General features: G+C 40.9%; 1 protein-coding gene across 6 annotated transcripts; it reads left to right on the top strand.

The window, feature by feature from the left end:
* The first annotated feature begins 539 nt into the window (after positions 1-539).
* LOC135340353 (ankyrin repeat domain-containing protein 17-like) lies at positions 540-16,221 on the top strand. Of its 6 annotated transcripts, XM_064536678.1 has the most exons (18): positions 540-677; positions 2,763-2,861; positions 3,234-3,332; positions 4,827-4,925; positions 5,318-5,416; positions 6,706-6,804; positions 8,472-8,570; positions 8,739-8,837; positions 10,817-10,904; positions 11,573-11,674; positions 11,838-11,984; positions 12,189-12,332; positions 12,475-12,540; positions 12,590-12,667; positions 13,408-13,952; positions 14,001-14,150; positions 14,206-14,392; positions 14,459-16,221. In XM_064536678.1, exons 1-18 carry the CDS (start codon positions 555-557, stop codon positions 14,542-14,544), a joined length of 2,409 nt encoding a protein of 802 aa, XP_064392748.1. In that variant the 5' UTR covers positions 540-554; the 3' UTR covers positions 14,545-16,221. The 6 variants fall into 6 exon arrangements, with proteins under 6 accessions (XP_064392748.1, XP_064392749.1, XP_064392752.1 ...); XM_064536679.1 differs by lacking the exon at positions 8,472-8,570; XM_064536682.1 differs by lacking the exons at positions 2,763-2,861; positions 3,234-3,332 and having other exon boundaries at positions 14,459-16,220.
* Positions 16,222-16,236: the final 15 nt, after the last annotated feature.

Below are 16,236 nucleotides of genomic sequence, written 5' to 3'. Positions count from 1 at the left end.
CCGTAGCAAAACTTGTTCACCGAGTGTTACTACTCTACTTAGTAGTTAGCTCTGCACTAGAACGCTAGCTATTGGTAGCTGCAAGAGTGAGCAGAGAGCTGCAAGGCTCTGCTGACTTGCAGCCATTAATTTTAGACTTGAACTTTTGGCATCGATCGTTTTTAACAACAATCATGGTCGATCATTACCCACTATTCGGTTGATTGCATGCAAAAAAATTCATCATAATCAATGTGTGTATAATAAAAGCTAGCTATTAGTAGTTTTATGTTATGTAGCTTTGGCACCTCCACCGAGGCATCAGCACCTGCGGTGCTTTCATCAAAATATAAATGTAAGCTGTAAAACTGTTTTGCAAAATCTCACCTTTGGCCGAATGAATGGCTCCCTTCGGGAGGAAATGTCTGCATAAACTACCTACTACACTAAGAATAGTCTTATTGAGCCTGGAATTTCCGAACGCCCACTAATTATTACTTCCGGTATATTGGAGCACGAAGTGTAGTGTATTTGCCTCATCCCAAACATGCTGTGAATGCTCCTTGTATATAATAATGTGTATATTCACTCTAATACAGAACAACGTGACAGCTCTCCTCATAGCCAGTTACAGTGGACATGATGAGGTGGTGAGGGTCCTCTTAGCAGCCAAGGCTACAGTCAACGCTCAAACCAAGGTCAGTTACAGTAATTGATTTCAGTGCCAATGAATACTTCTGAGTGACGCACCTTTTAGAACCCAAAACATTCGGACCAATGCGTTTAAAATAGTCATGGTGGCGCTTATATGGTTTGTTTCTCATGCAGCTAAGATGCGCGTATTAGCGTAGGCCAATAACTTAAGGATTGCCTTGGCTAATAAGCGCCACATGTAATTCAGATTTTCACCTCAAAAATGGCTTTGAGTCCGACTGGCACTGTAAGTATACGGTGTGTGTTTTGTTTACACTGGCCAACACTAGTTGTATAACCATAGATTGAAAAGGTATAAAGGATTTGAAACGACCGCTTCTATGTGTAGACGCAGTGTTAGAATTGACTGTATGGTCAAATGTCATTTGTGCCTGGTCATACTGAGCGGAAACATGCTGGAATGCATGGTCATTCTAATTAAACGTCCGGTCAATGACTGATGGCAGTGAGTAATTTCTAACACTGTAAACGGTTGAAACACTCCGCGGTTATGATTTAGCGATCACGCAGTTAGCTCTGCAGTAGACGCTAGCTATTGGCAGCTGCAACCTTGCACTGTTTCGTGGTTTACCGTGCATGAGGCTAGCCACTATCCACTAGCAATCACTTAGAGAAGTAAGTTTACATCACTGACAAGCTCTAAGTCCTTTGTCTTTACTCTTGAATTAATTACTCCATGTCAACTTTTCTCTCTCCCTGCTGTGAAGCCAAAACAGTGAAGGACATTGGTTATTATGTATTTAATGCTATATAGAATGGTCATGCTATGGATAAGCTGTACTGTATATATAGTCCTTCAAACTGGCTTAGTACTTTTAGACACACCACGGGCCTTGACCTCCCACGACTTCATAGAAAGGGCTATTTCTTCTTGTGTAGCATTTTATAGTCGACCTTTTATAGCTAGATTCTATTTACTTTTTAGAATAATTAACATCAATTTCACAATTTCTATGTACAGCACATTGTGTGGCAGTCAAGACAGGTATTGAGGATGCTGACTATAAATACCGTATATGCTCGATCAGAGGCCGCTCTTGTATAAAGGCCGCACTCAAATAGTAGCCTCCCTTGCTAGCAAAATGAAACATTTAGTAGCCGCTCTCAAATAGTAGCCTCAGTGAACTTTGGCTCTAGCATTTCTGCACGTGGCAGCCAAAAAAAATTTATTACTAGCAGCTACTCAGGTATATTAAGGACTGGGACCTTCAATTATTGCTGAATCAGCTAAAACGCAGCCACGCCCACGATTTTTAATATGTTTTGTGTGTAAAAATTTTGTGCAGCTACTGATCTTTTTTAGTTCTAAAAACGGTGTTCTAAACCTTCCTTTTAGCTCTTAATTCTTAGTGTAGTAGGTAGTTCAAAGGCTTAAGCAGACATATCTGCTGGGAGAGAGCCACTTCTTTGGCCAAAGGTGAGATTTTGCACAAAACTTAGTCTTACAGCTGACAATAAGTGACATTTTTATTTTTATAGGCTAATAACTTACTCTAAATAGAACATGATGCTCTCTCCCAGCGGATATGTCTGCTTAAGCCTTTGAACTACCTACTACACTAAGAATTAAGAGCTAAAAGGAAGGTTTAGAACACCGTTTTTAGAACTAAAAAAGATAAGTAGCTGCACAAAATTTTTACACACAAAACATATTAAAAATCGTGGGCGTGGCTGCGTTTTAGCTGATTCAGCAATAATTGAAGGTCCCAGTCCTTAATATACCTGAGTAGCTACATGTACGTAGCTACAAGTAGCAGCTTGTTAGTGCTTCACAAAGACTTTCTCATGACAGAGTTCAAGTTTATGCAGCATGTGAAAACAACTTTTGAGGACAAACTAAATTATCTGGAGTGAACAGTGGCCTCTCTTGAATTGTAGCCTCCTCTTCCAGCAAAATGAAACATTTAGTATTCGCGGCTCCTGATTAAGCATATACGGTATAATCCTTTGTAGTTTTAGCCACACCCTATAACGCGGAGTGTTTACGTAAACATTTTTGTGTCTAATCCCTTCTACATGTATCTATATCTATGGTATAACATACTACTGCTTATGTACTACATGTACAGTTGGGTCAGTCTCCTCTCTGGGCAGCCAGTTGCAATGGTCACCTGAAGTGTGTAGAGCTTCTAATCAATGCTGGAGCCAATGTTGATATACAAGATGAGGTGAGTGTATCTAGCTGTACACAACTCTTAATTATTCATACCACTGTTTTCAAAGGCTTATGCAGACATTTCCTCTAGAGGGAGCGTTGTGTTCTATGTTAATTAAAATATAAATGTAAGCTGTAAGACTGTTTTGCAAAATCTCACCTTTGGCCGAATGAATGGCTCCCTCCGGGAAGAAATGTCTGCATAAACTGCCTACTACACTAAGAATAGTCCTATTCATTTAAGAGCCTGGAATTTCCAAATGCCCACTAATTATTACTTTCGGTATACTTGCAACGGTGCACGAAGTGTAGTGTATTTGCCTCATCCCAAACATGCTGTGAATGCTCCTTGTATATAATAATGTATATATTCACTCTAATACAGGACAACGTGACAGCTCTCCACGCAGCCAGTAGCAATGGACATGATGAGGTGGTGAGGGTCCTCTTAGCAGCCAAGGCTACAGTCAACACTCAGAGCAAGGTCAGTTACAGTAATTGATTTCAGTGCCAATGAATACTTCTGAGTGACGCACCTTTTAGAACCCAAAACATTCAGACCAATGCGTTTAAAATAGTCATGGCGGCGCTTATATGGTTTGTTTCTCATGCAGCTAAGATGCGCGTATTAGCGTAGGCCAATAACTTAAGGATTGCCTTGGCTAATAAGCGCCACATGTAATTCAGATTTTCACCTCAAAAATTGCTTTGAGTCCGATATTTGGCTGGCACTGTAAGTATACGGTGTGTGTTTTGTTTACACTGGCCAACACTAGTTGTATAACCATAGATTGAAAGGTAAGGGATTTGAAACGACCGCTTCTATGTGTAGACGCAGTGTTAGAATTGACTGTATGATCAAATGTCATTTGTGCCTGGTCATACTGAGCGGAAACATGCTGGAATGCATGGTCATTCTAATTAAACGTCCGGTCAATGACTGATGGCAGTGAGTAATTTCTAACACTGTAAACGGTTGAAACACTCCATGGTTATGATTTAGCGATTGCGCAGTTAGCTCTGCAGTAGACGCTAGCTATTGGCAGCTGCAAGCTTGCACTGTTTCGTGGTTTACCGTGCATGAGGCTAGCCACTATCCACTAGCAATCACTTAGAGAAGTAAGTTTACATCACTGACAAGCTCTAAGTCCGTTGTCTTTACTCTTGAATTACTCCATGTCAACTTTTCTCTCTCCCTGCTGTGAAGCCAAAACAGTGAAGGACATTGCGGTTATTGTGTTATATAAGCTGTACTGTTCATAAACGTTTGCATGTATTGTCCTTCAAACTGGCTTAGTATACTTTTAGACACACCACGGGCCTTGACCTCCCACGAATTCATAGAAAGGGCTATTCCTTCTTGTATAGTATTTTATTGTCAACCTTTTAGAGCTATACTTTTTAACATCAGTTTTTCACCATTTCTATGTACAGCACATTGTGTGGCAGTCAAGACAGGTATTGAGGATGCTGACTATAAATACCGTATATGCTCGATCAGAGGCCGCACTCAAATAGTAGCCTCCCTTGCTAGCAAAATGAAACATTTAGTAGCCGCTCTCAAATAGTAGCCTCAGTGAACTTTGACTCTAGCATTTCTGCACGTGGCAGCCAAAAAAAAATTATTACTAGCAGCTAGCTACATGTACGTAGCTACAAGTAGCAGCTTGTTAGTGCTTCACAAAGACTTTCTCATGACAGAGTTCAAGTTTATGCAGCAGGTGAAAACAACTTTTGAGGACAAACTAAATTATCTGGAGTGAACAGTGGCCTCTCTTGAATTGTAGCCTCCTCTTCCAGCAAAATGAAACATTTAGTATCCGCGGCTCCTGATTAAGCATATACGGTATAATCCTTTGTAGTTTTAGCCACACCCTATAACGCGGAGTGTTTCACGTAAACATTTTCGTGTCTAATCCCTTCTACATGTATCTATATCTATGGTATAACATACTACTGCTCTGTACTACATGTACAGTCGGGTCACTCCCCTCTCTGGGCAGCCAGTTGCAATGGTCACCTGAAGTGTGTGGAGCTTCTAATCAATGCTGGAGTCAATGTTGATATACAAGAAGAGGTGAGTGTATCTAGCTGTACACAACTCTTAATTATTCATACCACTGCTTTCAAAGGCTTATGCAGACATTTCCTCTAGAGGGAGCGTTGTGTTCTATGTTATTAAAATATAAATGTAAGCAGTAAGACTGTTTTGCAAAATCTCACCTTTGGCCGAATGAGTGGCTCCCTCCGGGAGGAAATGTCTGCATAAACTACCTACTACACTAAGAATAGTCCAATTCATTTAAGAGCCTGGAATTTCCGAACGCCCACTAATTATTACTTCCGGTATACTTGCAACGGAGCATTAACTAGTACGTGAAGTGTATTTGCTCAAACCACGCATGCTCATCCCAAACATGCTGTGAATGCTCCTTGTATATAATAATGTGTATATTCACTCTAATACAGGACAACGTGACAGCTCTCCTCATAGCCAGTTACAGTGGACATGATGAGGTGGTGAGGGTCCTCTTAGCAGCCAAGGCTACAGTCAACACTCAAAACAAGGTCAGTTACAGTAATTGATTTCAGTGCCAATGAATACTTCTGAGTGACGCACCTTTTAGAACCCAAAACATTCGGACCAATGCGTTTAAAATAGTCATGGTGGCGCTTATATGGTTTGTTTCTCATGCAGCTAAGATGCGCGTATTAGCGTAGGCCAATAACTTAAGGATTGCCTTGGCTAATAAGCGCCACATGTAATTCAGATTTTCACCTCAAAAATTGCTTTGAGTCCGACTGGCACTGTAAGTATACGGTGTGTGTTTTGTTTACACTGGCCAACACTAGTTGTATAACCATAGATTGAAAGGTAAGAGATTTGAAACGACCGCTTCTATGTGTAGACGCAGTGTTAGAATTGACTGTATGATCAAATGTCATTTGTGCCTGGTCATACTGAGCGGAAACATGCTGAAATGCATGGTCATTCTAATTAAACGTCCGGTCAATGACTGATGGCAGTGAGTAATTTCTAACACTGTAAACGGTTGAAACACTCCACGGTTATGATTTAGCGATCGCGCAGTTAGCTCTGCAGTAGAACGCTAGCTATTGGCAGCTGCAACCTTGCACTGTTTCGTGGTTTACCGTGCATGAGGCTAGCCACTCTCCACTAGCAATCACTTAGAGAAGTAAGTTTAATCACTGACAAGCTCTAAGTCCTGACGAGATTTGACTGGTATACGGTGTGTGTTTTGTTTACACTGGCCAACACTAGTTGTATAACCATAGATTGAAAAGGTAAGGGATATGTATATATCATATAGTTGTATGAGGCTGTATTTAGCCACTATCCACTAGCAATCACTTAGAGAAGTAAGTTCACATCACTGACAAGCTCTAAGTCCGTTGTCTTTACTCTTGAATTACTCCATGTCAACTTTTCTCTCTCCCTGCTGTGAAGCTGTTGCTTAACTTGGTTATTATGTATCTAAATGATATAGAATGGTCATGCTATAGATAAGCTGTACTGTTCATAAACGTTTGCACGTATTGTCCTTCAAACTGGCTTAATTAGTATACTTTTAGACACACCACGGGCCTTAACCTTCCACGACTTCATAGAAAGGTCTTGTATAGTATTTTATTGTCGACCTTTTAGAGCTATACTTTTTAACATTAGTTTCACCATTTCTATTGTATGGCAGTCAAGACAGGTAAATATAACCCTTTGTTGTTTTAGCCACACCCTATAACGCGGAGTGTTTTACGTAAACATTTTCGTTTCTAATCCCTCTTATTGTTCTATATCTATGGTATAACATACTACTGCTCATGTACTACATGTACAGTTGGGTCAGTCCCCTCTCTGGGCAGCCAGTATCGATGGTCACCTAAAATGTGTGGAACTTCTAATTGATGCTGGAGCCAATGTTGATATGCAAGAAGAGGTGAGATGATCCAACGTGAATCTCTTTTTCCTAATTCAATTAAGCTAATTACTCCCATAAATGGTGGTGACGTCATACCACTTTTAGTAAGAAAAGTGCAAAAAGCGACCATGAAGGATCAATCTTCAAAAACAAGGCTAGATGAACAACTCATTGCTAACTACTAGTATCAAGGGCCTATGAAGAGAAGAGGGCATGCAACTACAATCTATCCTATTACAAATGGGCGGGGGTTTATGTCTAAAAATAGTATTGCACGTGACTTTATACTCTTTATTCTCTAGTGGGCGGTGGCTAAATCATAGCTAAAATAGCATATCCTGCTGGCTCATCAATAATATGACGCATACACAGTATACGTTGTGAGTTGCATGCCCTCTTCTCTTCATATGCCCTTGCTAGTATCATAACATTTAATGGGACCGAAGAGTAGGAATTTTTGTATTTTTGAGATACACAACATAGCGTGGCTCTAGGGTGAGCTAAAGAAGCCAGCATAGCTAAAACAATTTTTAACTTCCCACTAAAGGAACATAATCATGACAACATACTCTATATCTTTTGTGGGCCTAAACAGCTACTCTTACAAAAAAAACTTGTTTAAGCCGGCCACGTTAAGATATTGTATAATAGTTCCAGCAGCTAGCTAGCCAAGCACATTCACTCTTGACGTCACATGCACTGATAAATTTAATTAACATAATCTACACAATCTTGGGTAGTGAATAAAATTAGCCTCGGTCCCAGACCGAGTTCTCTCTAAATTAACGCTAGGTCGACAACTGGGCCTGGTATCTATTGCCAAAGTTATAGTGCAAATGCACAACTGAGTTCCCCAGAATCTCGGGAATTCGTTCTACGTCAGTTTGTAAAATTATACCGTGAACTAGTTTGTGCACATTACAGATCACCAGGACATGGCGAGGAGGAAACTCTATGACTGGACGAATGTTTTAGAAACTGTAGCATGGCGAATAGTATATGTGTAGCTAGCTCAATCCTCACAACAATTAGTGTAGTTTATAGATCTACAGTATACACTTTCGTTTCGGCCAGTTGTTTTGCATAAAGATAAATCATTAGCACGGTGGACTAATAGTAGGGTTGGGTTGAAAGAGCAAAAAGTCCCCGGGCCTCTGCGATGATTCGGAACAATAAAAACTGCAGTACCTAAATAAATACACATGATCCTTGCCAGAACGCAATAGTTAGATCGCAAAGGGTCAACATTTCTGCTCATTCGCAAAGGCCCGCAAAATATTCTAGTAATTATGGTAAACAGGTCGATATACGTTGTATCTGTATTTTACAGTTCCATCTATGGAGTAATTAATAAAGCATGCTTATCAAATGCATGCGCGTACGTAGGTTAGGGTTAGTAGGCCAATAACTGTAAGGCAATTGCCTTATAAGCGTTGACAAGAGTTCATTAGGAAGAGTACGCAACTCTAATAGACTGTACACAAAAAACATTCCTCCAGACCTACGTCACAGATACTAGCTGTTGTATATAAACCGCAACTAGCAGGAAGGCAAAATCAGTAACTATATTCATTGCCTTTTCCTAACTGGCAGTTGTAAATGAATAACATTAGTAATAATTATCACAATCATATCACAATGTGTTTACACTGGCAAACACTTATAAACATACTGCTCATGTACAGTCTGGTCAGTCCCCTCTCTGGACAGCCAGTTTCGATGGTCACCTGAAGTGTGTGGAACTTCTAATCGATGCTGGAGCCAATGTTGATATGCAAAAAGAGGTGAGTGCATGTATCTAGCTGTACACATCTCAGAGATTAGCTAGTCACAGAGTTTCCTCTGTCATGTCCTGGTTGTGTGTCGTGACGCGTATCAACCTAAAACGTGGTCTATGAGCTAGTGTTTGTGTGTGTTCACCTTCTCATCTCTCCTCACTTGAATCTGTACAGGATGGAACCACTGCCCTATATGTAGCTGCTCAGAATGGTCACTTGAGGGTAGTTGAAGTGTTGATTGCAGCTATGGCTCAGGTTGACATTCAACAGAAGGTGAGGTTTAATTGCTCATAATTAGTATAATTAATACTGTGGCTAAGAGTGTAATAATAGCACGAGTAACAAGCAATGGCAAGGATACTAATTACATGAGGCGTAGCCAAGTCCTATTAACCTTGCCAGTGTATTCGAAAACAACCCGTTGTCAAATACAGCGTGCAATTAACAGCGTGCAATTACTTGACGGGTAATTTCACGCTGTCAATGACGACGTGCAATTACTGGACCGGATGTGATACGGGATTAATTGCTGTACACTCTCCAGTTGCTAATAGCACATCATACAATTATAATACCTAATAAGCTTTTAGCTCTGCTTTTAAGACTCATAATCCTTACCTATCATTCACAGTGCGCTTCTATGTGATTGCATATCTGTATGTGCATGGTTTGACAATAGCAGGGTTCTGCCTACAGTGGTCGTTTAGGTAAGCTGCGACCACCACTTAGCCTTTCCGACCACTGCTTTACATTCTACAAGTACTGGCTAGTCCAGTTTAGCTGCTAGTACAGTCTTCGCTTGGTAACCCTTCGCTTACCAGTTTTACTGTCTTGATGTGCCTTATATAGAGCTAACTATTAATTGAACTCTACTGCGCATGACCAGAACAATTAATTGAAGCTGCATGGCTTTGTTGAGTTCGAGGAGTACTATACTGCAGCTAGTTAGCTAGCTATACTGTAACTCTGACTTAAAACAGGGAGTTGGACCACCTGCTAAGGGAAAGACAAGCTAGAGAGTGAGCAACTGGGTGCAGTTAATACTTCCAAGTACTGATTATGACCCTGTGATGAAGAAATCTTAGTATAGCACCATACTGTACTGATGCAAGTACAACAATGTACATATATAATTATTTCAGCTGTATATACTTACATGGCTTACAACACATGCATGTTCAAATTTGTGTCCCCCTCCCCGTACACACCCCCTGCATGGGCGAATTTTCCCCCATCATTTTTAACCACCTCTCAAAATTCCTGGGCAGAACCCGGCAATAGTACGGTGTGATAAAGATCTGTTATGGCCTTTGAGTAGTACTTCTTTTGCCTGCATTTTGACTAGTATACAATTGCATAAAGATGACAATAAACAGTCGACTTGTCTTGCTAACTGTAATTGTGAGCTGGTGTTTGGCGTAGAATAACTTGTCCACGGAGTGTTGCTACTCTACTTAGTAGTAGCTCTAGCTGCACTAGAACGCTGTAGCTGCAGCCATTTATATTAGACTTGGACTTTTGGCATTGATCGTTTTTAATAAGAATTATAGTCGATCATTACCCACTCTTTGAGTTTCCTTGTGTTTCTAGATTTTGCCTTTGCTGCATCAAAATTAAAAATCTTCATCATGATCATTATAATGATAGCTAACATTATATGTTATGTAGCTCTTTGACACCTCCACCGAGGCATCAACACTCACGGTGCTTTCATTGTCCAAGCTCGGTCCCTGGTAGAATTCTTTCTAAAATAACGCTAGGTCGGCAACTGGGCCTAGTATCTATTGCCAAGGTGATAGTGAAAATGCGCAACTGAGTTCCCCAGAATCTGGGGAATTCGTTTTACGCTAGTTTGTAACATTTTACCGATCACCGGGACATGGTGAGGAGGAAACTCTATGACTGGACGATTGTTTTAGAAACTGTAGCATTGCGAGTAGTGTATGTATTATCGAGTACATGTACATGAGACGAGGACTTCTATGCTATCCAGGAAGAAAGCTTGAGTAAACTATATTAAGTAGATCCTTTTCAATTCTAGCTCTAAAAGTCTTTCAAGCCATTGACGTCACTGTTTCCATATTTATGCTGTTGCTAGGTTAGTATCCAAGGTCAATAAGTCATACGCTATATGTCGGTTGATGACCACACCCTTAGGTATATTTCCGTTGTTTAGGGGTGCTCAACTCATGCCCGAGGCGCACTTTGGTTATACGTATTTGACCTATACTTATTCACTTGTCTCTGTACAGGATGGGGGCACAGCATTGCACGTAGCCTGTCAGAATGGTCATTGTGAAGTGGTGGAGTGCTTAGTGGAGAGAGCCCACTGTGACACCAGTGAGTTTCTATGTACATGTATGTACATAATTATATTATGCCTCGGTCTGCATGCAGCAATGCAAAAATGGTCATCATGATATAATGTTTGTTATTGTCAAGGGCATATGAAGAGAAGAGGGCATGCAACTCAAATGTATACTGTGTATGCGTCAGCAGGTTATGCTCTATTTAGCCAACTGCCCACTAGTGAACAGAGTAAAAACAAGAGTATAAAGTGCGTGCACGTGCAATAAATTCTTCACTATTCTTAGACATAAACTATTTATAATACGATAGATTGTTGTTGCACGCCCTTGCTATTGCTAATAGCCTGCATGTAGTTTTATGTTATACCTCCACCGAGGCGTCAGTACCTGCTGTGCTTTCATTCTGATAGTGCCGCTTACACTACTTCAACCCCCCTCTCCATAGACATAATTATAGCAACTATATAGCTTTGACAACATTAATGTAACCATAGGGCCAAGTGCCGTTTCCTAGTTACATGCAACAACCGCTATAATTAGTCATGTGCTCGTACTGGCCTCATAATTAATATATCAGACAGTACAGTTAAGTAGAATGATTGTGAAATAAGCAAGAGTCAGCCTCATTGCATTATTTGCGTCCATATGAACTGTTTATACTGTTTTTACTCTGTGGAATCAATTTTTGTCTTATTCCAGTTGTAAAAAGTAATGATGGCACGACTCCCCTCCACACTGCTTGCTACGGTGGACACAAAGATGTGGTACAGTACATGGTGGAGAGAGCCCACTGTGACATCAGTGAGTGTGATGACCCAGTTAGTAATAGCGTATTATAGTCACATGACTGGCTTGTATAACGCTTTACATGCAAATAAGATACACATTTTTAGGCCGTAGCCACAGCAACAGTGGAGTGTAATTATTTATGAGCTTGTTATGTTATCACTGACCTAATGTGCAGGTGTAACTGATGCTAGAGGTAGGACTCCACTTGACTGGGCAATGCAGTGGGGTCACACTGAAACCATCGAATATCTTCAGTCTCTTGGGGCACCATCTGGTGCTCCCAGTCAGAGCACTGACCCTCCAGTCGGCCAGCAGCCTCAAGGTACGTATACAGTTAGTGGTATAGAACAGGCAGTGCCGTAGTGTATGCTACATGAGTGCATGAATAACAATCATAAATGCATGCACTGTGTTTATTGTATATCACTCTTCTGCTTGGTTTCTTTATTATGTCACATGACTTATCCTATTTCTGCATACATGATCAGTATACTATGATGTGCAGTACTGTTTTTACTCTGTGCAGGGTTGTTGAACAAGCTACAATCACCCGCTATTCAACGGTCAGAGCGCATATCCCGAACAGTAAACGTGATTAATACTCTACACAAGCTTATGGGCATCACTCGTAAAAAAGCTAAACAATTGTTTTCTCGGAGAAGCAAAGAAAGTAAGTTATGTACATGACTGTTTGCATGTATTATGTACTTTGATGTGTGGTGCTCCACGCGTGCTTGACTGCAAGAACATTTACTAGTTAGAAAAGGTAACACTGTATGTTCAGTTAGGGTACTGTTATAATATCAACACAGAAAAGGAGTATCTCAAAAACAAGAGTGATCAAATCCTGGCCGAGCGCGAAGGGCTGCCTCTAGGGAGTAAGGAACTGTACGTGTCATATAATTATGATATGAACCCAACTTATAGGTTATCAAGATGTTATATTGTCTCCTCATCTACCAACTGGAGGCATGAGTCAACCGCAAGAATCCAAACACAGTTTTGGTGAATATATAATAATTATTACCGTATATATAGCACAACATTTTCGAGGCACTTATTTTTTGTGGAATGGCACATTGAATTAATTTCGTGGGTTGACTACTTACCGGAAGCATTCCCAAGCTACGCTTTTAATCTTTGCACGTTATAGCAGATAATTCTAAAAGAACAATCAGGGGTTGAGGGGGAAGGTTTACGCACGCCGTAAAATGTTTGGCTACTCCCACATGTGTTGACCACACCACCTGTTACATGCTAGTGCATTACAGTAGATCTAGTTACATATTGCACATCATAGACAGTACTAATGTGATGATATCATTATTATACAAACGTTTTGGGGGGGAAGGTTCAACCCAGCCCCCCCCCCCCCACTAGATGAAACCCTGACAATGTGCGTGTGGAATTTGCTAATCCACGAAAACAGCGAAATAGCCCCTCGAAAATTGTGCACTACAGTAGAACCTCGCTAATCCGAAGAGCCGGATATATGACATTTCTAAATACATGATGTTTCCGTACAGATATCATTAAGTGATTATGAATATCATAAACGAAGATATATTGATAATACTGTGGCCAGAAGGGAAGCTGCTAGCTACAAAAGTATTTTATCTCAACTTTCTCTCCAATAAATAAAAACAGAAACCGCTAAAATTACCCGTATATAAATGTATGTGAGGTATTGCTTTTCCAATAAAAAGTGCTTTTTGTGTACTCTATTTGGCCTCTCCTCTGCTCAGATCTCCCTGGTGTTGAAGCTGTAGCCCACACTCACGTGATTGTCACCAACTCGTCCCAAACCTTCGTCTGGGATGGCCATGGGTTCAAACTCCACATACCCCAGGACTCCTTGCCAGCTGGTGTTGACCAGTGTCAACTGGACATCATGGCCAGTGTAGCTGGAGAGTATCAGTTTCCTGACAATCTCCAGTTGGTCAGCGGTGTCTACTGGTTGCGTCCTCATCCCCCGGGTTCATTCCAGCAGCTGCTAACAGTCGAAATACAGCACTGTGCCAAGATGACTGGCTCCACTAAGCTCTCATTTGTAAGAGCACTTTGCTCCCAGGAGAGTCTGCCGTACACATTCAAGCAGCTCAAAAGACGTGGCTCGTTCGCTGATCAGACATCGTACGGTTCACTGGAGCTGTCTCACTTCAGTGGACTGGCGGTGACTGGAGAGGATGTGGACAGAGAGTACACTGCCAGCCTCTACTACCTTGGGTCAGAGCTGCATAGCAGGGAAATACATTTTGTTGTCAGCTGGAATGATGAGATTCATAGAACAGTAAGCGCAGTACTATACATTTTCACCACATCATTGTTGTCCGTACAGCGTGTGAGTGAGGAGTACTCCTCTAAAGAAGCCATTCTCGGAGTGGATCATATCGTTGAGTTTGAGGAGGACAGAATAACACTGGATATTCCTATGACTGGTGCTGAAGTCAGTGGAGGGTGGAGAATAACGCCAATGTTCCATCCTACCGTGAGCAAATCTTAAGTGATTGGCTGTTCATGTAAAGTACGTCATCTTTATATAGGTCACCAAGAAGCATGTTGATCAGTTCAAGCCTGGACAGAGAATTCCGCACTGCCACTTAAATGCTGAGCTGACAATCAACGATGAGATGTCTCCTGCCAAGCTACTCCACCAAGTCAAGCTAGTGGGTGCAAAGTTTCCCTACAACATCGTCACTCTTAACCTGGTCCTCCAACGAAGTCTTTCAGGTCAGAGCACACCATGATTAATGTGTCACGCTTTCAGTATAGTGTATACCGTATATTCTTGATCAGGAGCCGCGGCTACTAAATGTTTCATTTTGCTGGAAGAGGAGGCTACAATTCAAGAGAGGCCACTGTTCAAGAACGGCGTTTATTAGCTCCAGATAATTTAATTTGTCATCAAAAGTTGTTTTCACCTGCATAAACTTGAACTCTGCCATGAGAAAGTCTTTGTGAAGCACTAACAAGCTGCTATACTTGTAGCTACTGTAAGATCTCGATTTAAAGCAACACATTTTAATAATTACGAAGCCAGAGGTCGCTTCTTTTGGAGGTTGAAAAATTATATTGAAACCCTGGTGTCGCATATTTAGAGGGTCGCATCTAATTGTACAGAGTGTACTTGCCTCGATTTTGGGCCTCTTAAAAACACTGATTTTCCAGTGGGCTACAATTGAGGCTAGGGAGTTTATTTAGAATTTAGAACGCGACATTCAAAAAATAATTGTCAACGCAGCTGTCGCTACTTTTAGAGGTCAGAAAATTGCTGAAGCTCCTAGGTGTCGCATATTTATTGGGTCGCCTTAAATCGAGATCTTACGGTACGTACATGTAGCTAGCTGCTAGTAATATATTTTTTTGGCTGCCACGTGCAGAAATGCTAGAGTCAAACTTCACTGAGGCTACTATTTGGGAGCGGCTACTAAATGTTTTATTTTGCTAGCAAGGGAGGCTACTATTTGAGTGCGGCCTTTATACAAGAGCGGCCTCTGATCGAGCATATACGTTTCTCTGTCGATTGTATTAATGCCTCGGGTGTACATTGCGCAGTGAGGTATACGGTGGTGTGTGTGTGTGTGTGTGTCTATGTAGAGTGTTAACAGTTGCTCAATGATAAATGAAGTGCAAGTAAGAGTTTCACGTTTTCTTGGATGGATTTGTAAAATAATACTTCGTTCTCGAGTTGTATAAGACCTATAGGTTTGCTTACTTGGATTGCCATTTCAGAACAGATTACGTGTAGCAAAATTTGTCCATAGTGTTGCTACTCTACTTAGTAGTATAGCTCTGCACTAGAACGTTGGCTGCATGCAGCCATTAATTACAATTATGAACTTGAACTTTTCGCATCCGTCGATCAATTCCCACTTTTTTATGTAAAAGTTCAGCTTTGTGCTTGGTGCCTCCACCAAGGCATCAGCATCATAATAAAAGCACCTGATGCCTCGGTGCAGGAAACGATCGATCATGATTGTTTCTAAAACGGATCCCAAAGTCCACAAAAATTAATGGATGCATGAAACAGCTACTGAGTGCTTACTAAGTAGAGAAGCAACACTCCAACAAGTTGGACAAGTTTTGTTACACACTCTTTTGAAGCGTATACTGATTCCTCTGTAGAGGTAACAAACATGAACTTTTAAAATTTACATTGGTGCAAAAAGTGAGAAATGATCGACCATGATCGTTGTTAAAACGGATGCCAAAAGTTCAAAGTCCACAAATTAATGGATGTATGGATGTATGAAAGTGCTAGTGCAGAGCTGCATGATTACAAAGTAGAGAAGCAACACTCCAACAAGTTGGACACGTTTTGTTACGCACTCTTCTGAAGCATTCAAAGTAAGCAAAACTAGGCATAACTCGAGTATTTTGCAAATCCACAAATTTCTATCCAAGAAAACGTGACTAGAAGCCTGTAGAAACTCTTACTTGCACTTCTGAATCATTGATCCTTGAGCATTTCCTGCTCCTGTGTCATCAGTAATCAGTACTATTTTGCCAGAAACCGCACATGCCCATGCATAGATTTATAGCAACACGTATACGTCACCACTAATCGATCTCAT

The sequence above is a fragment of the Halichondria panicea genome, chromosome 8, assembly GCF_963675165.1.
Source record: "Halichondria panicea chromosome 8, odHalPani1.1, whole genome shotgun sequence".
NCBI classification, from domain to species: domain Eukaryota; kingdom Metazoa; phylum Porifera; class Demospongiae; order Suberitida; family Halichondriidae; genus Halichondria; species Halichondria panicea.
This window is presented reverse-complemented; position numbering and strand designations above follow the sequence as displayed.